The sequence below is a fragment of the Equus caballus genome, chromosome 29 (genome assembly GCF_041296265.1).
Source record: "Equus caballus isolate H_3958 breed thoroughbred chromosome 29, TB-T2T, whole genome shotgun sequence".
Lineage (NCBI taxonomy): Eukaryota > Metazoa > Chordata > Mammalia > Perissodactyla > Equidae > Equus > Equus caballus.
Genome location: NC_091712.1, coordinates 31,484,321 through 31,510,687, shown reverse-complemented (window position 1 = coordinate 31,510,687; position 26,367 = coordinate 31,484,321). Strand labels below are relative to the sequence as shown.

The following is a 26,367-nucleotide window of genomic DNA, read 5'->3' as shown; positions in this document are numbered from 1 at the left end:
ACAGGCTGGATAGGACCTTTATTCCTTATTAGCAAGGTAATAAGATGCTAAGATGCTCATTATAGAAATGGTTAAGTATGCAAAACTACAGGTCAAAAAGGAAATCACTCCCCAGAGATTTTGTATTTATCTTCCTATAGTACATTTTTTCTTACACAGTTGAAACTGTATATTTCATAGGTTTTTGTTGTTTGTTTTGCTTAACGTATTAAACACCTCCCCAGTACTAAAGGTTTCATAATGTTTAATGGCTATACAGTATTTCATAATTGAATCAAATTAATGTGTTATTTCCAATATTTCAAATTTATACATGATGTTTTGAAATATTTTTGTAATTTTTTATATAAATTTATTTTAAAAATCCTTAAGCTGTCAAATGGCTTTCTAGCGAAGTTTTCGCAATTTACCCTTCCAAGATTTCTGCCTTGGATTGTTTAGAAGAGTCACCATGGATGCAGTGTGAAGAATGGATGGGGGCGGGGTGAGGTGGAGACCATGGAGAACTCCTGGAGTTGTCTTGCTGAGAGGACCTGGGCCTCACGCAGCCTTGCCACCAAGGTGTGGCCCCGACCCTGAAACATCGGGCACAGCCTGGAACCTCGTCAGAAATGCAGACCTCGGGTCCCAGCCCAGACCTACCTAATTCAAATGTTCATTTTAACAAGATGCTCAGATGATTTCTATGCCCTTTCCAGTGTGAGACGCACTGATCTAGACCGGTGGTTTCAAACCGTGCTGCACACTAGGATCACCTGGGGAGCTCTAAAATTCCAGTTCTCAGGTCACACCCCTACCAATTAAATCAGTCTCCGCGAGTGGGGCCAAAAAGCACCCTCTCCAGATGATCCCCACGTGCAGCCAGTTTGAGAACTTGGATGCAGGGGAGTAGCGAGAAGGAAACGGGCCAATGGTCAGTTGGGCTCAGGTGGCTGAGGAACAGGCACGGGAGGGAAACATCCCCTGCACAGTACAGCTCCGCTCTGCGTTTTCGACTTTGTACGGCGTACCCCGAGTGCCTGTGTAAAAACTGAAAAGCGCGGGGCGGCCTTCATCCGGACCCCGGAGCTAGGCGCCGGACCAGCCGTGCGAGAGCGGGCGGCCGCTAACGAGCGGAGCGGCCCGCCCCGGCGCGCACCCCGCCTCCCGCCCCGGAGCCCCGCAGCCCCGCCCCGCTGCCGGCCGCGCGCCGGGAGGCGACGTGGGGCGCAGGCGCGCTCGCAGCCGCGGCTGGGGTCGGCCTCCGGTGACGTCAGGACCCGGCGGCTTCCAGCCGTGAGCCGCGGCCCCCGACTCCGACTGCCGGCCGGGCAGGGGCGGAGCGTCAGGCCCGCTGAGCTATCCGCTCCGACCGCGCCAGTTTGAATGAAAGCTCCCCAAGATGGCGGCGGCCGAGGCGCGAGGAGGTGAGGGCTGGAGAGAGGCGCCCCTCACCGTGCCCCGCGCCCTAGGCAAACTCCCGAGGCCCGGGAAGCGGGGCCGGGACCCGCGGGCCCGCCAGAGCGCGACGCGGCGACACGCCGCCTCCCGCCCTGCTGACACCCCGGCGCCCACATGGGCGCCGCGGGCCGCCCCCTGCCCCTGGCCCCTGCCCCTGCCCCTTCTCGCGGCTCGGCCCGACCGCTCCCCGCAGTCTCCTCCTGCGCCCCGCACCCGCGGGGCCCTGCCCGCGCACCCGGCGTCGGGGGCGCCGCTCTCCCGCCCGGCGGAGGTCCCGCGGACTCGGTGGCCCGGCCCCCGCTGCCCGTCGGGCCCGAGGCCCCTCCCCGCATGGCCGCCGTGCGGAGGTATTCGGGTGGCGGGGGGTCGGGCCTGGGGCGCGCGGGTGGCTGGACCCCTTTGTGGTCGGGGGCGGGACGTCTGCGGCTGGCGTGGCCGCTCGGCTGAGAAGCCGGTGGGTAAATGCGACCTCAGGATCGGAGGGGAAAGAAAGGGCGCCGAAGGATGAGCGCCAGGAAAGGAAGCAAGTGAGGGTACCCCCGAGGCGGACGCCCTGGGAGGCTACATTCGCATTGGAGAATAGCCTAGAAAGTGGGTGTTTGAGGACGTAGCCTCTGGTTTACAGTAATTTTTATACCCCCGGGAACTTGCGTGTTACTTATGTGGGCGCCAGAGAATTGGGTACTGAACGTGGGTGCGTGTTGGTATCGCGCTGTCCCAAAGACTGGAACCTTCAATGCATTCTAGAATTTTAAAGATGTTTTCCAGCGCTTCTCCTCTCCACGTAGTTTATGAACGCATAATCCCCCAACTTTTCTTCCACGAGGGCTTAGTGTGAACTAGTGTAAGGTTTTTGTGGTGGTAATGAGATGTTTAATCTTACAAATGAATTCTTCTACCTTATTATAGACAATCGGAATTGTTACCAAGGGTTTGCAGTTTTTATGTTCCAGTTTGTCTTATTCTCAAAATTGCATTTCCGTCGAGAGTTGTGTCTTGAATCCTCCTGTTCCTTCAGCTAGATAAAAATGGTGGGAATGGCAAACAAGTACACCTTGGGTAGATACCCCACAGGAGCCTGCTTTGCACGTGATCTGCATAATGAGGGTAAATTTACACAAAACATCCTGAAGTGTTTTCAATGGAAGGGATTTAAGGGGTCTTTTCTGTTCTGCCAGTCTCCTACCCCCAAACCACCACTCCAAAGCAAGCAACCCCTTCCCCCAGATTTTTGAGGGGAAAATATCTTTCATTTCTTGGTCTAGAATTATGAGTCCTTTGTAGGAAGGGGGGTGGTGGAAATCGTGCTTCAGGCTTTGTGACAATGAAGTCCGTGTGTGAGTTGGGGAGGGTGAGGAAAGGATATAGTAAGAGCTGCTGTGTTCTTTCTTCCCTGGAAATCACCTCAAAACAAAAGATTATCACAGCTACCTTGGAGAGCTACCACGTAAAGCTTGAATTTACTGATAGATTTTGTTTGATAACCCCCATTTATTCCACCTCTCAAATTTTTTCAGTGAATCTGAAAACCAGAAAGATGGAAACCTCGCTAAAATCATGTAGCTAGGTGGCCTAGCAAAGGCTGGGGCAGAGGACCCTTAATCCTCTCTCTTGCTTACCATAACACTAGCCATAAAACCAAGTTTATTACCTATTTCTAAACCTCGGTTGGTGTTAACATATTTTATATGCAGTATGGTGGCATACTGTTTACAGAAATTTGAGGGTAAAATCTTCTGCAGCACAATTACTGGCTTCTGTAAGGCTGATTATGAGTGTGGCTGATTTTCTTCAAGCTTGGTGTATAGATCATGTAAAATGAATACTCTGTTTTGTAATTCTTGGCTTTAAAAACAATACAGGAAATAAGGATTAGGAAAATCAATATACTCCATTATTTTATTGTAACTCTTGGGTTTATTCGCCTTGATAGTAACACATTGCAGCATGGGCAAAATCATAAGTGGAGTTAAAATTTCATGCAGCATTACAAAGTGAGAAAAGTAGGGCATGTGGTGTACGAATATGTGACTATAGAACTGTATTTCAATTAGATTTCAGTTTTTATTGTGCAACTAAGAGAAAGGGAAAAAGTTACTTTTTAACAAGTTATAAGATTATTTTAAAATATATTGATTATATATTATATATATTATATATAATATATATATTATATATATTCTATATGTATTGATAAAATATAAAAGATTATATTTAAAATATATAAGATTATTTTAAATATATATTTAAAATATATAAATAAAATATATTTAAAATTATTTTAAAGTTTAATATATATTTTAAAATATATTTTAAGATATATTTCTAACAGTAATAAGTATGTCCTAGAGATCCACAATTATTAAAACAGCAATTATGGTCTAGGTAGAATATAATGGAAAAGTCAAAAGCATTATCTCTGTCGACCTTTGCATCATATTATCTGTAATCTTAAGAAAGCTTACAGACATGAAACGTTTTGTAGAAATTAATTGCCGTCAGATAACACAGTAGGATAGAGACCCATGAGAAAATCCAAGACCAGTTTACCAAAATAGTTCTTCCATGCTTAACTTTTTCTTGAAGACACGTAAACAGTTTCTTGTTATATGAATTTTTAGTCCTGTAAAATTGCCAGTTGAAGGGTGGGGCTATAGAGGTCTTAAATTTTTCCTTTTCTTTTTTTTTTGTTTTAACTGAGTAGCTGTTTCATTAGTAAAGAATTCTATTTTCTTATTGTAGCTTGGTGTGTGCCTTGCCTAGTTTCACTTGATACTCTTCAGGAATTATGTAGAAAAGAAAAGCTCACATGTAAATCGATTGGAATCACCAAAAGGAATCTAAACAATTATGAGGTGGAATACTTGTGTGACTACAAGGTAGTAAAGGTAAGGCAAATATCTAGCCCCTTAAAAGAGACTTAATCGAACTCTAATTCAGTATTTCATATTTCTGTAACATAAAAGGAACCTTAAAAGTAAGCAAAGCTCTTCTTAATGTTTAAAATTCTAAACCATAAAAATTTATATGTCCTATCATCTATATTGCCAAATAACATTGAGAGGATTTTGAAGCATAAACTGTTCTTGTGTTAGAATATTTTAAGGTGTTTATATCGTTCTACGTCCAACTCTTGATTATCTCCATGTGGATTACCAGAGCAAATGTTGTATTTCATTTGTTTCAGATTGGCTTCTCCTGTCATTCATTTTGTTCCTGAATCATATTTCCCCACTATCACCTGAAATGAACCTTAGAAATTAAAACCAATTTTCGTGTTATTGAACCTCCTCAGGAAGCATTGATTTGTGTTTCCTGCCATCACGTCAAACTCCAAGGATTAGTGAGGTTCTGTGGTGTAATAGAATGGCCTGGAGTTCAGTCATTTCTAGACTTCATCTAGTACCTTGTGACTTCAGCAAAGTCATTTAACTTCTCTGGGCCTCACTTTATTCCTATTCCTCTTAAAAATGACAAGCGTTGTTCTTCTAAGAAGCTTTTTCACTCTAAACATTACAATATATTTTTGACTACTTCATCGCTCTTTAGCCTACTCCCGCTCCAAGAACTCTGTTTTGGTCATTGATCTGTTAGTTCTTCCAGATAAGTGAATCCAGAATCCTGTTTAATTCTTTCATTTCCTCCTCCTTCATCCTCATATCAATTCAGTCATTAAATTCAGTTCTTCTTTGAAACATCCATCTTCTTTTGGTATCACTGCCTTCCCCGCCTAGTGGGATTTTATGATCAAGCACTTCACCTAAACTCTCAGCAACCTTCAACCCCAAAACGGCCCAATCCTCTGCCATCTGAGTTCCTGAACTCCGGTCTGGCCATTCTAGCTGAGAGTTTCATCTAATCACATATATTGGCTCCATTAAACCTTCTTTCTGTTCTCACCCTGCTCACTTCTCCTTGACAAGCTTTTTATCTTTTGCTTTCTTTTCCCATTCTTGTCAGCAGTTTTCTCAACTTTTATAACTTTTCTAGACTTCATACTCTATCCCTCACCCTCTGGTATTCAGCTGCCAAGCTCTTCTACCTCAGTGGAAAATAGGATCCTTCAAGCGTGAACTCTCACTATTGCTCATTCTTACTTTCAGAGGTATCACCGTTTTTCTTTTTTCCTCTTATCCATCCCCTTTAGGACTTTGCTTAATCTGTGATGTCTTTTTTGTATCAAGTTTTCTTTTTCCACTGATTTATCTCAATCGATAAACCTATTCAGATCTTCCCTAACCTTCAGAAATCTTCTTAGGACCTTACCTCTCCACTCAAGCATTTCCTGTCTTCTCCTCCTACTTCATTTCCCATTAACTTTTTAAAACAGCTTTATTGAGATATAATTCACATACTGTACAATTCACCAAATTAGAGTGTACAAAGCTTTAGGTGTTCTCTCAGACTTGTTCGAAAATTGATTGTGGGGATGGTTACACATTGCCATTACCCCAAAAAGAAACACCACACTGCTTAGCAGTCCCTCCCCAAACCTCCCTGTTCTCCTTTCCCCCCAGCCCTGGGCACCCACTAATCTACTTTCTGTCTCCATAGATTTGCCCATTTGGATATTTCATATAAATGGAATCATACAATTTGTATGTGGTCCTTTGTGCTTGGCTTCTTTCACTCAGCGTAATGTTTCAAGGTTCATGTTGTAGCGTATATCAATACTTCATTCCTTTTTATTGCCAAATATTCTGTTGTATGGATCTGTCACATTTAATTTATCCATTCACCACTTGATGGACATCTGGGTGGTTTCTGTTTGGAGGCTCTTACAAATACTGCTGTTATGAACATTCATGTGCAAGTTTTTGTGTGGACAGATTTTCATTTCTGTTGGATGTATACCTAGGAGTTGAATTGCTAGGTCATATAGTATCTCTATGTTTAACCATTTAATGAACTGCCAAACTGTTTTCCGAAGCGACAGCACCATTTTATATTCCCACTGGCAGTGTATGGGAATTTCATTTTCTCTACATCCTCACTAACACTTATTTTCTGACTTTTTGATTATAGTTGTCCTAATGGGTGTGAAGTGTATCTCACTGTGGTTTTGGTTTGCATTTCTCTGATGGCTAACGATGCTGAGCATCTTTTCTTGTGCTTATTAGCCATTTGTATATCTTCTTTGGAGAAGTGTCTATTCACATCCTTTGCTCATTTTTAAAAATTGGGTCATTTGTCTTTTTATTATTGAGTTGTCATAGTTCTTCATATATTATGCATAGTCCTTTATCAGATATACAGTTTGCAAAAATTTCCTCCTATGGGTGTCTTTTCACTTCTCAATAACTTTTTAACCCACTATATTCTGATTTCTGTCCTGTCAGTCACCTAATTGCCAAATTTGAGGACCTCAAATCTTACTCTACTTCTTTGTAACATCCAACACTGCTGGCTACCCTTTGTTCTTTGAAACTCTCTTGTCTGTGCCGAGACTGCCGAGGTTCAAATTCTGGCTCTACCATTTATTAGTTGTGTTACCTTCAGCAAATTTTTAGCCTCTCTGTCCTTCAGTTTCTTCACTTAGGAAATATAGTACCCGTCTCATAGGATTGTTATTGGCATTAAAGGAGTTGATAGAGGTGAAACGCTTACCACAGAGATTGACATGTTCATACTATAGAAGTGTTTACTGTCATTATTGTTACTCAGCTCTCTTTCCACTCCTCTTTTCTGCCTGTGTATTTTTGTCACTGTTCTTTCTGAATCTCCTTTACTGACTCTTATCTGTCCTTCCTCTGAAATACAGGTAATCTCTAAGGCTCTGTCCTTGGCCCTTTTCTCACCTTGAAGTTGCTCTGTAGATGACCAATTTCCCATTGGTTTCTACTTGTATCTATTTGGCTCATGACTTCCAAATCTTTGTGAGGCATCGACCTCTGTCTGGGCTTTATTTCAAACTGCACAGCCTACAGGTACCCAAATTCAAAATAGTCATAACTACACTCATTTTCCTCCCACAAATCTGCATCCTGATCCAGTGTTCCCTATCTAGGTTAACAGAATCATAATACCCCCAGTTACCTAACCTTGTAATTTCATCTTTAATTCTTCTTTCCTTCCTACTCGCTTAATCTAATAGGTCATAAGATTATATTATCTCTGCCTCTCTGTTTGTCTTTTCCTGTTTATTCCTGTTATACTTTCACAGAGAGAGTTACTAAGTAGTGCTTACATTGAAGGAGCTACCAACATTCTTTCTCATACAGAATTCTGAGTATCGTAGTTCAGTTTTGGGTAGCTTTTGCTGTATAGTTTCTCCTTCGTCCTTCTCATCAGTCCTTTGCTTTCTTTCTTTGGAATAAGCAACCTTACTTTGCACACTTATGTCCTCAACACCCCACTTATATCCCCCATTTCTTCTCCTGCCTAGCACAGAGTATTTAATCTATAAGCCAGCATTACTTCAACATACCTGTACCTTTTTTCTCTCCTTTCTCTCACTCTCTCATACTCACGGCAGGTGAAAGGTCTTATGACCCTTACTTTCTTTGTGTGTTCCCCTCCATTTAGCTTGTAAAAGACACTGTCTCACTACCCTGTTCCTCAAAGCCATTACAGTTGTTTCTAAAACACAGCTCTGATTGCATTAGGGCCTGGCTTTAGACCTTTTAGTGGCTCCTGTTGTCTGCCAGTCTAAGAGAGCATTTAGGCTGAGGTTCTTTATTACCTGGCCACCAGCCACCTTTCCATCTTTACCTCTTGTGAAATATCCTACTTTCTGTCCACATTGGAATACTTGTAAATTCTTTCATTTAGCTAAGATTTACTGAGCACCTGCTATGGGCCAGGCACTCTTCTAAGCATTGGGAACAGAGCTTAAAAATAGACATAGCTCGTATTCTAATTCCTGGAACACATCATGCACCTTTTCGCCCTTTTGCTTTTCTCACCCAGTTGCCTCTTTGGAATACTATTGTTTCCCTTCTCTCCTTGGCAAAATCCACTTGGCCTGCAAAGTTCAGCTGAAAGGTTCCCACCTATTATGGAGCCTTCTTCCCTTCCCCACTGCCAGTACAATTAATTGCTTCATGTTTAGGACTTATAAAGCACTGTTCTTTTCATTATTCTAGAACTTATCACATTTTATAGCTTTGCTTCATACCTTCCCTGCTAAATTGTCAACCAGTGGAGAGCCAGGACTATGTCTTACTGTAGTCTCTAGTACATAATGGGTAATAATGGGTATTAGTTAGTGACTAATGAATTGAACTGAGTTTTGTTTCAGTGATTTCTCCAGTCTTCACCATCACTATTAGACTAAACCTTCATTGCTTCATGCTTAGATTCTAACAGCAATCTCTTGACTAATATCTCCTGTTTCTTCTTTCTGTAGTCTCACTTAATAAACATTTGAGTTTCTTCTGTATGTCAGGTTCTACATTAGGCACTGGGAAAATAAAGATTAATAAGAACTGTCCCTTACCTTATGGAACTCACAGCCTGGTGAGAAAGATTGAGAAGTAAATCATCCATTGCAGTATAGTATAATAAGTGCTATTGCAGACATCATTACAAGATCTGTGGGAAGCACACCTAGGCCTGGTCACAGAAAGCTTTCCAAAAGAGGTGATATCCAGCTGGGGCCTGAAAATATAAGTATTGTAATTCCTTGTGGCTTTGGTACAGAGGATGGAGCGGGAGGGAAAGAATGAGAGGTGAGTGAATGAACTTTCAGCCCTGCTACAGCAATGGCGAGTCACTTGAAAGGTTCTAAAAAGAGTGACACAATCAGATATGTGATTCAGAGAATTTTCTCTCTGCAGTGAGGAAATGGGTTGGCGGGGATGGGAATGACACATGCACAACTTACACACTCTGAAAGGCTGTTGGAATAATCTAGGCAAAAAATGATGGTGCTTGAACCAAAGTATAACAATGGGGGTGAAGAGAAGTAGGCGAAGTTTTTAATTAGCAAGGATGTAAAATTTAAAAGTCTGTGGTTTGGTGGTCAGGGGGTTGGGTGAGGATCTGGCAGTGAGGGAGCCCCATCTAGGAAAACATGGGTTTCTGACTTGCAATGGTGTAGATAATAATACTGTTCACCAAGACCCAGGAATATAGCAGGATTAGGACGGGGACTAGATTGGGTTTGGAGAAGAAGGTTGAAAACATTTAAATATGAGATGACCAGTAGATAGTTGGAAATGTGGCTCTAAATCAAGAGTGAGAACTAACTGGAAACATGGCTCTTGAAGTAATTGGCAAAAAGATAGCAACTGAAGCCCTGGGAATGTATACAGTTACCCATTCATTAACTCGGTAGATATTTATTGGCCATCTACCATATCCTGTGCTAGGCACTAGGATCTCAGCAATGAATGACAGAGAAACTCCAGTAATCATGGTATTTATCTTCTCATGATGATAGAAAAACCTTAAATATAATTGCACAAAGTACTTAATTATAGTTGAGGTAAGTGCTAATGTAGAGAAGGCTCAGACTTATCCTGGAGAGACTAGGCAGGTATCTGTGAGGAACCGATATTTAAATTTGGTGCTAAAGGATGAAAAGATAAATGGGAAAGGGTCTTGAGGCAGAAGAAAGCCTGACTTCTTCAAGGAATAGAAAGTGTGAGTGGAACATGGTCAGCAAGAGGGATTGAAATGAAGCTAGAAGGAGGGACAGACCCAGAAAGTGCAACTCCTTTTAGGTTAAGAAAAGAATGTTGGACTTCTTATGGGCAATAGGGAAATATTTTGTAGTTCTGAGCAGGAGAACGACATGGTGAGATGGATGTGTTGGAGATATTACTCTAGCTCTTGTGCTATGAACGGATGGAAAGTGGTAAGGGGCTATTGCAATAATTCAAGCAAAGAAAATGTGAGAGAAGAACAAAGACTGAGGAATAGCAAGGGGTACTCATGGGAAGAACAGCCAAAGAGACTGAGACAACTGGCAAAAAAAAGTAGGAAGCAGACCAGAAGAGTAAATCATGAAAGCCTGAGGAAAAGAGAATGCAAGCAAGAGAGAGCAGTGCCCAGCGGGTCTCATAAGAACTGTAAGGTCTGCATTGGACTGAGCCGTGGGAGGGTCGTGGGTGCCCTTAGAGCGGGAGAGCAGTGCCCAGCGGGTCTCATAAGAACTGTAAAGCCTGCATGAGACTGAGCCGTGGGAGGGTCGTGGGTGCCCTTAGAGCGGGAGAGCAGTGCCCAGCGGGTCTCATAAGAACTGTAAAGCCTGCATGAGACTGAGCCGTGGGAGGGTCGTGGGTGCCCTTACAGCAGGAGAGCAGTGCCCAGCGGGTCTCATAAGAACTGTAAGGTCTGCATTGGACTGAGCCGTGGGAGGGTCGTGGGTGCCCTTAGAGCGGGAGAGCAGTGCCCAGCGGGTCTCATAAGAACTGTAAAGCCTGCATGAGACTGAGCCGTGGGAGGGTCGTGGGTGCCCTTACAGCAGGAGAGCAGTGCCCAGCGGGTCACAGGAGAACTGCAAGGCCTGCATTAGAATGAGCAGTGGGAGGGTCGTGGGTGTCCTTATAGCAGGAGAGCAGTGCCCAGCGGGTCACAGGAGAACTGCAAGGCCTGCATGAGACTGAGCCGTGGGAGGGTCGTGGGTGCCCTTACAGCAGGTTCTGTGGCATGGAGAGAAGAAGCCAAAATAGAGTGAAGTAAAGAATAAATCAGAAGTAAGAAAGTAGAGTCAAGTAGCTTGCACAACTATTTCAAGAATTTTAGCTTTGAAGAAAGGGGAAAAGATGTGTAGGCTGTAAGGGTCCTTATAGTTTTACATTTTTTAGAATAATATATGCATGTGGTTTAAAAAATTGAATGTTATAAAAGGCTTTATACTGAAAAGAAGTCTTCCACCCTGTTATCTTGGTCTCCAGTCTCTCAGCTTTTATTAATATATCATATCGTTTAGAGATTCCTTACATATTTATATCTTTAAGGAGGTTTAGTTTAATTTGCTTTTTAAAAATGAGCGAGGTTTCAATGCTAGCGAGAACCAGTAGAGAGGGAGAGCTGGAAGAGGACGGGTAATTGATGGAGGAAGTCTCCCTCTTCTGTTGCATCTGCCTCCACCTTCTTCTCTACTTAACGTCCATGGATGAGTGGAATTTGTTCCTGGAGATTTCTGTTTTCTCTCTACATTAGGAACAGAGGTCCTGTGTTACTGAAAAAAATGGGGGAGCTAGTGGGATAGAGGCCTTGAGCAGGTGGAGGAGGTCTGAAATAGCCAACTTGGGAAATGGAAAGAATACTAACTGGGGAACAGCAGGGTTGTTACTATTATGAGTTCATGTCAGGGTCCAGTTGAACTTAAAGGTTCTATACTATAGTAGTTAATCGCAGTGCTCTGTGATTTTTCTGCACCATGTTCTTGCCATGTCACTCCTTCCTACAGAAAAATTTCTGACAAAAACATGGGTACTCTCTATTAACATGCTTAGCTCATTAGTGAAGAACTAGAGTCCCCAGGCATACTGGTGGGGCTTCTCCCTTAGTAAGCACATATTAAGAAAGAACTATTACCCAAAACTTTGACTTCTTACAGTATCCAGGTAATTCTGTCTCTCTAGAACCACCACTATACTACATGCTACATACTAACAGAATATTCCACATCTAACCATGGATTAATATTCGTAAAAGAATGATTGCATTTAGAGTGGTTTGTTAAGAACTGGAATAAGAATAGGGATCATTAGACTAAAACCCAAATTTTAGAGATCAAGAAAGCTCCAAGAAAGGACTTTCCCAAGGACGTGTTGCTCATTTGTGTTGGTCTTGGACCTCTACCCCAGGTCTCACGGTTCCTACTCTCTGTCAGTTACTGATGTGAAAATCATTAGCTTTCCAAAGACCATAATAGTTCTCAAACTGTGCTGCCACGGAACACTGGTGTTTTCGTGATCAGATGCAGGCTGTTGTTATCACTAACACTGAATATGATGATTATTTCAAAACCTGCAGGAAAAAATTAGCTAGTGGGAAGATAGATTTTTGTTGTTGTTGTTTTCCTCCCGTATAGATATTTTAAAAGTTTTTGTGCTTACTACCATTTATTGGCTATAGACAGCAGATAGAACAAATACTGAAAAACCACGAATTACTATCTCCAGGTTAAGTGTATCAGCTGGTATTTCTTTTAAGGACTCATATACAGTCATGTGCTGCATAATGACATTTCAGTCAACGCCAGACCACATGCATGACGGTGTTAGTACTGGATAGCCTAGGTGTGTAGTAGGCTGTACATCGAGGCTTGTGTAAGTACACTCTGTGACGTTTGCACAATGACAAAATTGCCTAAGGACACTTTTCTCAGAACATATCCCTGTCGTTAAGCAACGCATGAATGTAGTTACTAGTGATTTTCATATTGCACACATGTTGGTAAACATATTTTTTGTTATAAATTCAGAAACATGCAATTAAAGCCTAAGATATGGTAGGCAATTGTGCTTGGTTCTGGGGCTACAAAGAATAAGATTCCATCCCTTCCCACAAATCTCTTATAGTTTAGATTGGAAATGGGAATACGGTGGGGTTGGCAATGATCAGTCCTCTTTGGGCAAGAGAGGTAGGAAAGACTTGTCAGAAGAGATGACACTTGAGCTGAATTTTAAAGATGAGTTGGTTTTTCTACACATAAAAGATGAAACTGAAATAAATAAGTGTTCATTAGGTAAATGAAAGAGGCCATTTTAATTAGAGAGAACTTTGTGAGCAAAGCAGCAGGAAGGTATGAAAAGGCCTGGCAGCTCAAGTACCAGCGCAGGTCATTGTGGCTAGAGGGTGGTGTGTGAATGGGGCCATACTGGAGGATTGAGCTAGAGAGGCAGCACCGTCCCAATCAAGAATGATCTTTGTTGTAAGGAGGTTTGAACTTAATTCTGTAGGCAATCGGGGAGCCATTCATAGTTTTAAGCAAGAACATAACAAAATGACTGGTACGGTGGATAATTTTTTTATATGGAAACTCTACACTTTAATAAAGAAGGATAGTTTGGAGAGTTGTCAGTCTCAAGGCGGAGAAACCAGTTGGGAGATTAATGTAATAATCCAGGCAAGAATCGAAAGCCTGAAGTAACTAGAGCTATGATAATAGAGATGGACAGGAGTAAGCATCTAAAGAAACTTGATGAGGAATTGAGGAGAAGAATTATGGCTGATCTTCTGGTTTGCAACCTGTGTGACTACGTAGACAGGGTAAGATTCCTCTTGATGGGGAGAATACAGAAGGAATCCATTTAAAATGGAAGGAGAGTGGGGAGTTCCATGTGGATAGGTTAATTTAAGAACTCGGACATCCAGTCTGCTGTTGGATATGTGGGGTTGCAATAAAATTTTGGGAGTCATCAGCATGTAATTAAAACCATTGGAGTGATGAGCTTGCCCAGAGAGGCATTTAGAGCAGGAATTCCTAACCTGGAATCCAAATATCCTGAAATTACCCAAAATATTACATATGTGACTTTTGTTAGGGAAAGGTCCAGAGCTTACTTCAGATTCTCGAAAGGATAATAAACGGTTCTTTAGTGTGGAAAGCGGCCACGGACAGAGCCCTGAGTATCTGGTTGTTTTTAAGTGAAGGGCAGGGATAGCAGTCTCAGTGAAGAAGGCAGAAGAGGAACAAGGGAGAATCAAGATATCAATGCGTAAGTCAGAAGAGCCCTTGGCTTGGCAATTAGAAGATTGGTAAAATTGTTCCTAATCAACAAGATGGAATTAAATGTAATGAAGCTCCCCACAGAAACACCATGGTTTCCAAGAATTGTAAAAACCATTGGCCTACAAGTTCAGAGCCCTCAGTCCGGTGTTCGAGGCTGTCTAAAATTTGCTCTTGCCTTGCCATAACGGTTTTATCTTTCACTTCAATGTTCTAAACTTTAAAGCTAGCCAAATCCATCTCTTCATGTTGTCTGGATACTTCGTGCAAATCTTAGCTCCAAGCTTTTGCTGGTGTTTTTCATCCTGGCTGCCCTGTTCCCTACCCAGCAAGTCCTAGCAGTCTTTCACGGTGTAGTTTGTTCTCCTTCCTCTGTGACCTGTTCTGATTGTCGGACCTCTGTTGATTTCCCTCTTTATATTCCAGTTGTATTGATTGTCTTCTTTGTTTTGGCATTTAAAATTGTACTACCTTGCATTGCTACTTATTTTACATATTATTGCCTTCTTTCCCAATAAGATTTTACTCCTAAAGCCTAGTATTGCCTTCCATTTCATCATACCTCCTAATGACCGAAAACTTTCATATACTTATTGTAGATACGAAAATATTTGAATTTAACCCAAGCCAAACATAGTGGGGGAAAATGTCTTTAAGAAAAACTTCATATGATGCATTCCAAATTATACAGGAGTGATTTTGTTGGATCATTTTTATGACTATGCTCCATTTCTATAGGTAATCAAGAGTTGACTGCATATCAGAATAAGATACTGATTTATAATATATGAGGCTTATGAAATTTTTGGCTTTTATTTGGAATTTTAGGATATTGAATTAATTGAATTTGTTTCTTAAGTCAAACTGATTTTTCTGTATAAAATTATCTTATTTTTCAAACTGGAAATATCTTTTTTGGATTTTAATAGTAAAGTATTCTTATAAAATAAAGTCTACAAAGTAGTAGAAATAAAATATTACTAATATTTCTATACTATTTGCTAAAAGCATTCATGTTTCATAAATATCTTTACCATCCATAAATTAAGTGGGTACCAATGTGATTAACATACAAAACTTAGTCACTAAAAATGCAAGTGACTTATCATTAAACAATACAATACGCTATTTTGGAAGCAAACCAGTAGCACAGTGTTTTAGTTTTGCTAAATGATAATTTAGTTTAATTATCTGACTTGAAGCCGTGTTCCTGTTTCTCTCATTGTTTGCTGGCAACTTTGGCATAACCCAGGGCTTTGGTAGGAAAAACTGTAGCAGAAAAAAAAAGAGGACCCAGGGTTCATTGCTTTATTCTGGAATCAGAAAAATTAAAAACTTTTATAATTTAGAGCAGTAGATATGTTAGATACTGTCAAGTGGATTTCATTATTGTTGAGTAGATACCTAACAACCGTCCCAAATTGTAGGAGTTACCTGACAGGAGGAAGAAATCCATGTTACATCTTAGGGAGTCAATTTGACTAATATTTAAATATATGTCTAGGCCTTTTTTCCTGGAATCACAATCTATATCTCCATGGAAGTACAGTTTTTGTGCATACCCTCACACCATAATTTAACCACATAGTTTTAACAGAGAAAACGTATTTTGACCATTTTCATAAAGAAGCAAAGTTCTTTTAATTCACAAGCATTCCTGCTTATTGAGTGGAATATCGTGAAACACTGAGATGAAGACAGTGGGGAGAAGACAAGCTTCTCGCTTAGCTGAGTGACTTGCTCCTGCAGAGCTGCGTCGGTGCTCCTCAGCCCAATTGGAGCCTCAGCAGCATGGCTAATACCACATTACCGAGACCTTCCAGGGCGTCTGGTACTAATACATTATGGATAGTAAAACAGCCAGCATGGGCATCCTTACTTTATCATAAAATCTTTATTAAGAATTTGACGGGAAAGCAAATGTATCCCAATTAAATTTTTATTAATATCTGTGAATCAAAATAACTAAAAACTACAGAATGCAGTTTAATCACTTTCAGAAGGTGTTTTACCCTAGGGCACGTCGATGTATTAGTCACCCCACAGGACAAAGAAAAAACTGAGAGACTTTATTGCAGAATTTTTTTGTTATACACACTTGACTACCTTTTTTAAGGGGAACATGGCATTGCCTGACTTTAAGGGAAGAAAACATAGTCAAGTCACTGGGGTAGGAGGGCAGGACTCCGGGCACCGTGGGGGCCAACAGCAGTCTGAGGGGCAAAGCAAAATATTTGACCTTTGGTGGCTCGAGTGCCTGCTCCCTAATCCAATCACAGGTGAATCTAACTAAGGGAAGAGTTCTCTGGGATTGTGCTGTCCAATAGAAATATACTACAAGCTACATATGTATAATTTTAAATTTTCTAGTAACCACATTAAACAAAAAGAAAGGTGAAATTGCTTTCAATAATATGTTTAATCCAATAAATCCAAAATTTTATTTCAATTTGTAGTCAACATTTTTTAAAAGTTAAACAATATTTTACATTTGTTTTTTGTGCTGTCTTTGAAATTCAGTGTGCATTACACGTAAAGCATATCTCAATTCAGACCAGCCACATTTCAGGTGCTCCATAGATACACACGGCTAGGAATGACTGTATGCGACAGTGTGTCTCTGGAACATCTAGGGGATGTGTGCCATGACACTGAGAAATAGAACCTCCTCATATCCAGCATAAAATATTAAATTACAGACTTTAGAGGATGCATACATTTTTGCTGGCCAAGTAAACCACTAATCTAGATCCTAAATTGTTCGGGGACTACCTATTTCCATGATCAAGAAATACTTTTTTGTTTAACATAATCACTGTTTGGTAAAATATTCATGAATTTCAGTACTTTTATCTTTCTCTAGGTGCAACTCTTTTGCATATGGTCAAATATATTATGCCACATCTAAATTCTATATATATTTTATGTAATATAAAGAAAAATCATGTTTTTTTAGGATTTGAACTTCTTCTGCTAGAAATCTGTGACTATATATTCTGAACTTTATTAAGAAAAATGATAATGGATACCTTACTCCTTAAGATAGTAAATTATTTTAAATAATTGAGACTGTCATAATCTGATTTGCATTTTCTTTTATATTTTAAGGATATGGAATATTATCTTGTAAAATGGAAAGGATGGCCAGATTCTACAAATACTTGGGAACCTTTGCAAAATCTCAAGTGCCCATTACTACTTCAGCAATTCCTTAATGACAAGCGTAATTATTTATCTCAGGTAAAGAAAGGCAGAGCAATAACTCTAAAAGACAATAACAAAGCTTTGAAACCTGCCATTGCTGAATACATTGTAAAGAAGGCTAAACAAAGGATAGCTCTGCAGAGATGGCAAGATGAACTCAACAGAAAAAAGAATCATAAAGGAATGATTTTTGTTGAAAATACTGTTGACTTAGAGGGCCCACCTTCAGACTTCTACTACGTTAATGAATACAAACCAGCTCCTGGAATCAGCTTAGTAAATGAAGCTACATTTGGTTGTTCGTGCACAGATTGCTTCTTTGAGAAATGTTGTCCTGCTGAAGCTGGAGTTCTTTTGGCTTATAATAAAAACCGACAAATTAAAATCCCACCTGGTACCCCCATTTATGAATGCAACTCAAGGTGTCAATGTGGACCTGATTGTCCCAATAGGATTGTACAAAAAGGCACACAGTATTCACTTTGCATCTTTCGAACTAGCAATGGCTGTGGCTGGGGTGTAAAAACCCTTGTGAAGATTAAAAGAATGAGTTTTGTCATGGAATATGTTGGAGAGGTATGTTCAATTTATCACATAGCAAATAATGTGCATGGAAGGTTTACGCTTTTGAAAAGTTACCTTTTTACCTCAGTAACAAATATGTGGTATTATGATTTTGATATTATCATTTGGAAATAAGTGGATATTTCTAGTTTGAGAAGAAGGGTTCACTGGCATAGTTAGAAATATGAACTTGAATATGAGCAAAAAATACATAGAATGACAAATGAAATGGATACAGTCATCTTTCAACAAACACCCATTCATGGTCATTGAAACTGGCATTTGTAAATTTTAAAATATGACAACTATTTTTACACAAAAGTCTAAACAGAAAATCAGATCTAAACACATGCTGACTTTGAAACTTTTAAATTGTAATTTACTTCATCCATTTTACCAAATATGGTTAAGTATAGTTGGCAAAATTCAACTTTTGTATGAATGTGAAGGATATTGTAGAGTAGACCAATGCTATATGAGCAAGTATTGTAAAATATACATAAAAGCATTCATTGCATCCACAAGAAAATCCAAACTCTGTATCTGCAAGTCGGCTACAAAGACTATTCTCTAAATCACCAAATACTAAGCAAATTTATTTTTAGACATATAACGTATATATACAAAAAATAATATTAACCATGTGCCACATACTCTTCTAAGCACCTTATGTATTAACTTAACTCATTAATTCTCTGAACAACTCTGTGAGGTAGTAGTATTATCTCCATTATTATAGATGAAGAAACTGAGGCCCAGAGAAATGAAGCAACTTGCCCAAGGTCACACAGTAGTAGTAAAGAAGAGCCAGGATTCAAAACTAAGGCTCCAAAATCAGTGCACTTCACCACTGTACCACACTTCCTCAACCTGGGTTCAGCTGTGACTACAAAAATATGAGTGTGACTGCATATCTGGGGTTGTCAAATCTGACATTTTAAAAGTTGTTTGGAGTTGGATAACCTATATTTATGTATATTGTATAGAAATCTGAGATTAAATTGGATCCTTATTTTGATCCTTACAGTTTTAGACAATGGCAGATTATTATATATCACTATTCAGAATACTAGATCTTCTATAATCAAAGTATTCTCTCTTTTGGCTTGATGAGTGCAGCAGCTAAATTTGGTTGACACCACGAATCACTTTAGACATTTTTGGTTTCCTAAGCTGAGCAGGTGGTCAAGCTGTGTGCTTAAGAGCAGAACTGTAGATGATGGTTTTGAGCTACAGAATTTCATGGAAACAACCTCTTCTACAAAACAGAACTTTCCACACAGTTGACTGCAAATTTAACATAGCTTCTCTCCTGTATTTGGAACAAACCTCCATTTATAATTGCACACAGATTAGTTATAGGAAAAATAGGCCTTTAGAGCATATACAGTATACTTGTCATTAGTCCTTTACATTGTGTTATGTCCTGCAGAGAGCTGTAGTTGTCTAGCTTTTTGAACATCTCAACAAATTAGAATGAAAGTTAGTACACTGTTTCAACTTGTTAATTGTTGGCTTGTCCTAATTCCTATTTAAACAGTCATAATTTTTTTGCACCATCGTTTCTTCTCCCTTTGTTTTCCCACCTCTTTCCACCGAACTCTTCTAGAGTAGTTTGTATGAATGTTTGTTTTGATGACACTTTAATTTCTTTCTTTTTACACATTTGTAGGCGTTAATATATCGATTAACTTATGGATGAGTGTTTCTTCAGTTCAGCAATAGCTACGTATAAATAAACTACACCCTATACTATGTATAAATATACTATAGTTTTTTCTTTTTAGGTAATCACAAGTGAAGAAGCTGAAAGACGGGGGCAGTTATATGACAACAAAGGAATCACATATCTCTTTGATCTGGACTATGAATCTGATGAATTCACAGTGGATGCAGCTCGATATGGAAATGTGTCTCATTTTGTGAATCACAGTGTAAGAAATACTTAAAGTATAGACAGCACTAATTTAGTGCTGATTTAATGATTTTCCATTGTTGAATTCCATTCCATTATTCCATTGAGGAATAATTCTTTTTAAACTACGTACCCTTTTAATATTTCCGAAGTATTTTAATACAAGGGTCTCTTCTGTTAAGTCATGGTATTATTGCTGTGTTAGGAAAATTCATCAAGATGCCTACCAAATACCGTGCATGTTGCAGGAGTCTTTACATATGTGACTTCATTTAAAGTTTCCAACTACTTTATAAGATAGGTATTATCCTCATATAGAGAAGGAAATTGACAAGCAGAGGAATCAGGAGGTAAAATGTTTAAGAATCACACACAACTATATAGGTTTCTTACAGAAGTTAACACAGCTTAAGTTTAGGATATACAGCTAAGGATGGCTGTTGTTTCTTAAAATGTAAACTCGTTAGCATTTTTATAAAATTTAAGAATTTGTAGAGTATTGAAGTATTTAGGACTGTTTTTCTAAACTATAAATTGGTATTCTTAATTCATGTTTGAAAAGAGCTTAGAATACAACTGGAACCTTAACTCCAGAATCTTATACTTTATAAAAACTATTTTCAAAAATATAAGGAGGTTAGTAGTTAATTGGGCACCTACTAAGTGCCAGGTGGATAACACAGTATTAGGCTCACGAAAGTGACGTTATCTCCATTTTATAGATTACAAGGAAAATGGGTCTCGGAGAGTAAGTTATATAGCTAACCATATAAGGGAGTAGACCATGTTAAACTTCTGATGGATTTTATACCAAGAAACTGGTTTATGATTAGTAGTGAAATCTTAGAGACCTTCTGACTCCCTTGTTAGTTTTCTGATTTACTTAAACTTGTACTTTAAATTTTTTCTTATATATAATAAATTTTTTCTTAAATAACAAATTTAAGATACTGTATTCAAGGACAAATTAAACACTTATTTGATTTCTTAGTATGACTCACTGGATCTTTTTTCCTTGCTTATTCCAGAATTTGGTGTAGAGTTCTCAAAATATCCAACAATTCCAAACAAATTTTAAGGAATGAAACCTCATGCAATATGAAATTTCAGTTCTACAGTGCTCATTTGATTTTTTTAATACAGTTACTCTAGTTCTTTAAATATGCCTTACTGAAATATTTACAGGTGAAATGATAGTATCTGGGATTGGCAGTGAAATCCTCCAGAAAAATTAAAAAGTTAGGACTAGGTGAAACAACATTAGCAAAAATGTTAATTGTTGGGAGCTGCACATGTAGATTATGTTATTTTCTCTAGTTTTATGTATGTCTGAAATTTCTATAAGTGAAAACCCTATTTTTAAAAATGTGCATTCCTCAAAGACTTCTAAACAATAAGCAACTTAATTTCCAGTAGAACTTAAAAAACTAATACTCTGGGAAATTGAAGATTTTATATGGCAGGTAGAAGAGCTCATTCATGTCATTTTTACTTAAATGGGTTCTGATGTTCCTTTTTAGTGTGACCCAAATCTTCAGGTGTTCAATGTTTTCATTGATAACCTCGATACTCGTCTTCCCCGAATAGCATTATTTTCCACGAGAACCATAAATGCCGGAGAAGAGCTCACTTTTGATTATCAGATGAAAGGTATGGTTTTCAAGTACAATTTCATTGGTGGTTTCAGTATGAAGGATCTAATCAGTAGGAAAAGACCTTTGATCATCTGAACCAAACTGATATTAAAACTGAAAAAATGAGGCCATAAGAGTTTGTCTTTTTACTCAAGGTCACAAAGCTAATCTGACAGAGCTAAAACTAGAATCCATGCCTGCCTGACCTTGGGCTGAGTAATGCTCTCGCTTCTCTATCACGTTGCCACCTGCTTTTTCACAACTTACATTATGGAAGCTTGTTAATTGTACTACAACATCTTTTCTCAATACTATTTGTATTTAAAAAATTGTAAACCTACATTATGAATATTTACTAAGGGATGTATATTCAAAAGATTGAAAGTATGATTTAAATCACATATGGATTTATTGCATTCCTACTTGAATTTGGATTTTAAAAAGAACGTTTAATTCCATTTGCTTTACTGTGACAGTATAAGTGTTTTCTTTCCTTTGTTTTTCTAAGTATGATGCCCTTTGCATATTGTTACTACTTGACCTCAATTTATGGCTCTTAAGTAATGTATGAAAAGAATGATTGTATATTGAATTTTCCCAGTAAGTTTTATTCCATTCTTGTAAATATGGGCTAATAACATACACTTTCCCTCTTACTAGCCAACAACATCCTTTCACAACAATTCATAATGATTTGTCTCTGAATATTCACATTTATTTAAAACTGATAGAAAATTTGAAACTCATTCTGAATTGTCTTAACCCTCTTTCTCTTTTCTTATGTATTCAGGTTCTGGAGATATATCTTCAGATTCTATTGACCACAGCCCAGCCAAAAAGAGGGTCAGAACTGTGTGCAAATGTGGAGCTGTGACTTGCAGAGGTTACCTCAACTGAATTTTCAGGAAATAGAGCTGATGATAATTGTAGTTTTCTTTTTTTCTAATATTAATATTTAAAAAATAAGTATTTGGGACTCTTTTCATACTATCAAGATTATACACTACGTTAATTTAAATTCATGTTTCAAACTATGGGCCACATGTATTAGTGATGCTTCTGAAGAGAGGAATAGAGTCACAAAGACTAATGTGAAACATACATATTTACTGGTTAGATACCAAACGTGAAAGGAAAACCATTTACAGATCAGCATATACATACTAAAGAAGTCTATGTGAATAGAGAAATGCCTCCTTCAGAGTTTGTGTTAAACTGATAATGTAACAGTTGCTAAGACCCAACATTCAACTTGCCATACACCTTGAATTTAGAGAGAGTTAATTCAATTTGGGCAAATATACAAGTTCTATTTTTGTTACTGCCATTCCTGTGTACCTACTTACTACTCACTGTACTTGTATTTGAGATAAACAGGTGATACTGAATTATACTCTATTTTCTACTTCTTTCATTAAAACATTGGGATCTTGATACAGAAATTTAAAGTCTAAAATTAAATGTTAAAAAAATTAATTACAGCTTGATTTCATATTTTGAAGCAATCTAGACCATTATGATGAATGTATGTCTGAACCAGTAATTCTTAAAGATTTTTTAATTCCGTAGAAGGAAAATCTCCAAAATGCTCTAAAAGTTTAGAATATGCTTCTCTGAAACGGTGGGGAGGTGGGACCAGGAAGGTTTTCTGGAGTGCCGGGCAGGGGAAATGAAGCATCATAAGGGCCCCTCGTGAATATGAATTAGAGCCACACAGTGCCTCTGGTCTGAACAGTGAGACAAGACACCCCTGAGAGCAGCTGTACCTAATGATAAGTTTTCACACAGTACACTAACATAACAGCTTCTGAATTTCAGGCAGTTTTAACATTTCCTTTCCATCAAATTAAATTATTTTTGTATTTCCTGCAGGCTCTTCTTAAAAAGTAATCTGTATTTTGAATGGATACTTATTTTATACATGAATTTTTTTAAATGTGATAAAGCTAAACCTGGCTTGGCCAAAATATGTGCCTAAATTTATGAAACCATTTATTACTTGAACTATGAAGACTGAAATGGAATATATTCATTGTTTTTTTTTCTTTTTTATGCTGTATAGTAAAACCTCAATTGGGAAAAACTGTTTTCATCTCTTTCTGATTCTGGGATTTCTAATTATGGTGTCCAACGTGAAGGTAAATGAAGCAAGTAAATGTACCTTTCAGTATGCCGAATTAACGTCTACCTACGCTCAGTGCCCCAGGCTTTAATGACCAACAATAAGAGTGGGTAAACTTGAACTGACTTCAAGAATGCAGCACTCAGATATCTTCTTAATCTTTAACCTCTCTTTTTTTGGAAGAAGCTACACTTTATAATTCATTATATTGCTACCATGTGACTTTCCTGTTTTATAGGGTAAATTGTTTACATGTTTGAGCCTCAGAGTATATCTGCTAATCGAAATCTGCAGGTGTCAAGGAAAAATACATTTTTTAGTCCATTTCTTATGTTTTGTTTATGGAAAAAATACATTGTGTGGTAAGAAAGTGTCACAGATTTACAGGTTGCTCCGGTGGCCAAGATTATTTTGCATAATTTTTTCACAGGTTTAAAGATGTAATGTCAACATTCTTTTTATAAAAAAATCAGTGTTTTACCGTCTAGTAATTTGATCTTTTCTACTTTTTGTGTTAAAATATGTAAACTGGAGGGCAAAGGGAAACTGGCTGTTTTCAGTAAACTTTATCCTCATTAATAGAAATTTAATGGGCCTTTGAGATTTTAATTACCCATGTTACCTTTATGTTATTAAAAAGCTGAACTTAAACAGTAAAATAATAGAAACTATGTAAATGAAGCTGTTAGGAGCTTTAACCATTTTAAGTCAACATTTAGCTGCTTTAAATTAGTTTCCTAAGTTGCCAGAATTTGTTCTCTCAATATAAAGCAAATATTCAAAGATAATATTTAGATCAAGTTTAACCTGTAAATTAATCCACTGTACAAGCTATGTTAACACCATTGTCTTCAGTATCTACATGAGAGTATTGTGATACACAATTGGTAATCTCAGGGTTTTCTCCCTATATATGCAAAATCTAGACTGCACTTATTTTTCTTATAGTTCAACAGTTTTTCTTTAGCAAAATAAATGTAATTTGGCATTTGACTTTCTATTTATCATGACTTAGCTTTATTTCTGAATATTTTACTGTTATTTCCAGTAAGGCTACAAAAGGAGCGGAAAAATACTGATGTATTCCTGACTACCTGCTATTGAGCTTAACCAAAGGTTTATTACCATTCCTTTAAAGGTTACTTTCGTTTTAAGAGAGTTATCATTGTCATGGGTTGTGTATTTGAATATTAAAGTAGAATTTTACACTTAACATAATGTGGAATGGATACTTCTAAAATGTTTTAGCATTATTAGGGACTTAAACATATTGTGCTAAGTACTGCCTGGAAGTGCAAAGGAATTTAAGAAGTAGAGCTAACACTCTGTGGGCCAGTCTTAGGCCCTTTATATGCACTCATGTGCTTCTCATAAATCGACGAGGTGGGTGCTGTCAAAGTCACTATAGGACACTGAAGGAAACAAGTTTAGACTGGCTAGGTAACCATAGCACGCCAGAGATCACCCAGCTCAGAGGCAGTAAACTGAATCTGACTATTTTTAACGTATTTAACCAGCTTTAGGCAGACTTTTTAAAAAATCAGTTTCTACTGTTAGTTTAAACAAACTTCGAAGTCTTGGATTCCTCTCTAAGGGAAATGTGGCTAGCCACTGGGTTTCTTCTGTGATATATCTTGGTATTTTGAAACTTTTTGTTTTTCATTTTTCCTTTTACACTTTACAGTTCTTACAGTGGCTACTTTATTTTTACTTCAATTAATCCTACCTGTTTTTATGCTCTTTCTGAGAGGCATTTTTGCATAGTGATTAAGAGCGTGGACTCTGGGGCCTGAATTACCTATGTTTGAGTTCTGACTTCGCCCCTTACTAGCTCTGTGAACTAACCTCTCTGTGCCTTAGCCTCCTTATCTGCAAATGGGGATAATCTATCTATCTACCTCAGAGGGTGGTTGTGAGGATTAAAGGAGGTAATATACAGTGTGTAAAAGAATTAAGCATTGTCACAGAGTAAGCACCATATATAAGCATTTGCTATAGTTATTCTGTACTATAAACCTGTACATTAAAATCTTTGGTGATCACTAGAAGTTTTTTGATCAAAGTGTCTTCTAGTGCTGTTAGCCCTTAAATTTCTTCAGCCAGCATTTACTATGCCAGACTCACATAATAAATCAATGAAAATGTGGCAGTATGTAATATTAAATTGATGGTGTGATTATAAAATGCCAAGAATATATTCAGAAGAATGTTTACAGGCATGTTTTGAACACCTACCTTGGATCATAAGCTGTACTATTAAGATGAAATCTTAAATGTCAGTGAACATATACGAATGTATATAGTTACATTTATTACATGATTTATGATAATGAAGTGTAACATTTAGAGCTATAAATAAAAAATGAAGTCTCTTGGTTTCTGTAATAGGCCTATTGTAGTTGTTATTAGATATCAACCCATGGTTTGCAGTCCCTGCTGGTTCTCTCCAGTGATTTCATATTCACTTTGAATTTAGGTGGTAGTCCTCATAGGGGAGATGGGAAAATGAAATGTATATAACTGGAATCCTGCCCCTCTCACACTGAGTGGGTAGAGGTGTGTCATCAAAAGCTCAGAGCAGCAGCTGAGCTAGAAAAAAGGGGTGAGGGTTCACTTAAAACTCCTTGTGTTCGGCCTTCTGTTCCTTTGCCCCCCAGGTACCTGACTAAGCTCAGAGCACTCTCTCTTGGTATACATAGTGTACATGGTAATAAAACTTACTGCTGAGTAATTTAGGGCAGAGACACTTACCTTAAACTGTGACTCAACATATTCCTCAAAGGCCACTCAAAGGGGAACTGACCAGGCCCTCCCCTCCGCCCTCTCCCTCAAGAACCGTGTCAGTTCCGCCCCTCATCCC

At 38.5% G+C, this 26,367-nt stretch overlaps 1 protein-coding gene across 5 annotated transcripts; it reads left to right on the top strand.

Moving 5' to 3' along the window:
- The first annotated feature begins 500 nt into the window (after positions 1–500).
- SUV39H2 (SUV39H2 histone lysine methyltransferase) lies at positions 501–25,892 on the top strand. 5 transcript variants are annotated; one of them, XM_070255088.1, is made up of 7 exons: positions 501–561; positions 2,350–2,547; positions 4,183–4,328; positions 17,177–17,848; positions 19,624–19,770; positions 21,272–21,401; positions 22,176–25,892. In XM_070255088.1, the coding sequence occupies exons 2-7, from the start codon at positions 2,469–2,471 to the stop codon at positions 22,280–22,282; spliced, it is 1,281 nt and encodes a 426-aa protein (XP_070111189.1). In that variant the 5' UTR covers positions 501–561; positions 2,350–2,468; the 3' UTR covers positions 22,283–25,892. The 5 variants fall into 5 exon arrangements, with proteins under 5 accessions (XP_070111189.1, XP_023487768.1, XP_023487769.1 ...); XM_023632000.2 differs by lacking the exons at positions 501–561; positions 2,350–2,547 and adding an exon at positions 1,154–1,406; XM_070255086.1 differs by lacking the exons at positions 501–561; positions 2,350–2,547 and adding an exon at positions 1,235–1,787.
- The last annotated feature ends 475 nt before the right edge of the window (positions 25,893–26,367 follow it).

Coding starts and splice junctions, on each gene's coding strand:
- SUV39H2 (XM_070255086.1), top strand. CDS start 1,382: ATGGCGGCGGCCGAGGCGCGAGGAGGTGAGGGCTGGAGAGAGGCGCCC. Junction 1,788..4,182: donor CGCATGGCCGCCGTGCGGAG/GTATTCGGGTGG, acceptor TTCTTATTGTAG/CTTGGTGTGTGCCTTGCCTA. Junction 19,771..21,271: donor CTCATTTTGTGAATCACAGT/GTAAGAAATACT, acceptor GTTCCTTTTTAG/TGTGACCCAAATCTTCAGGT.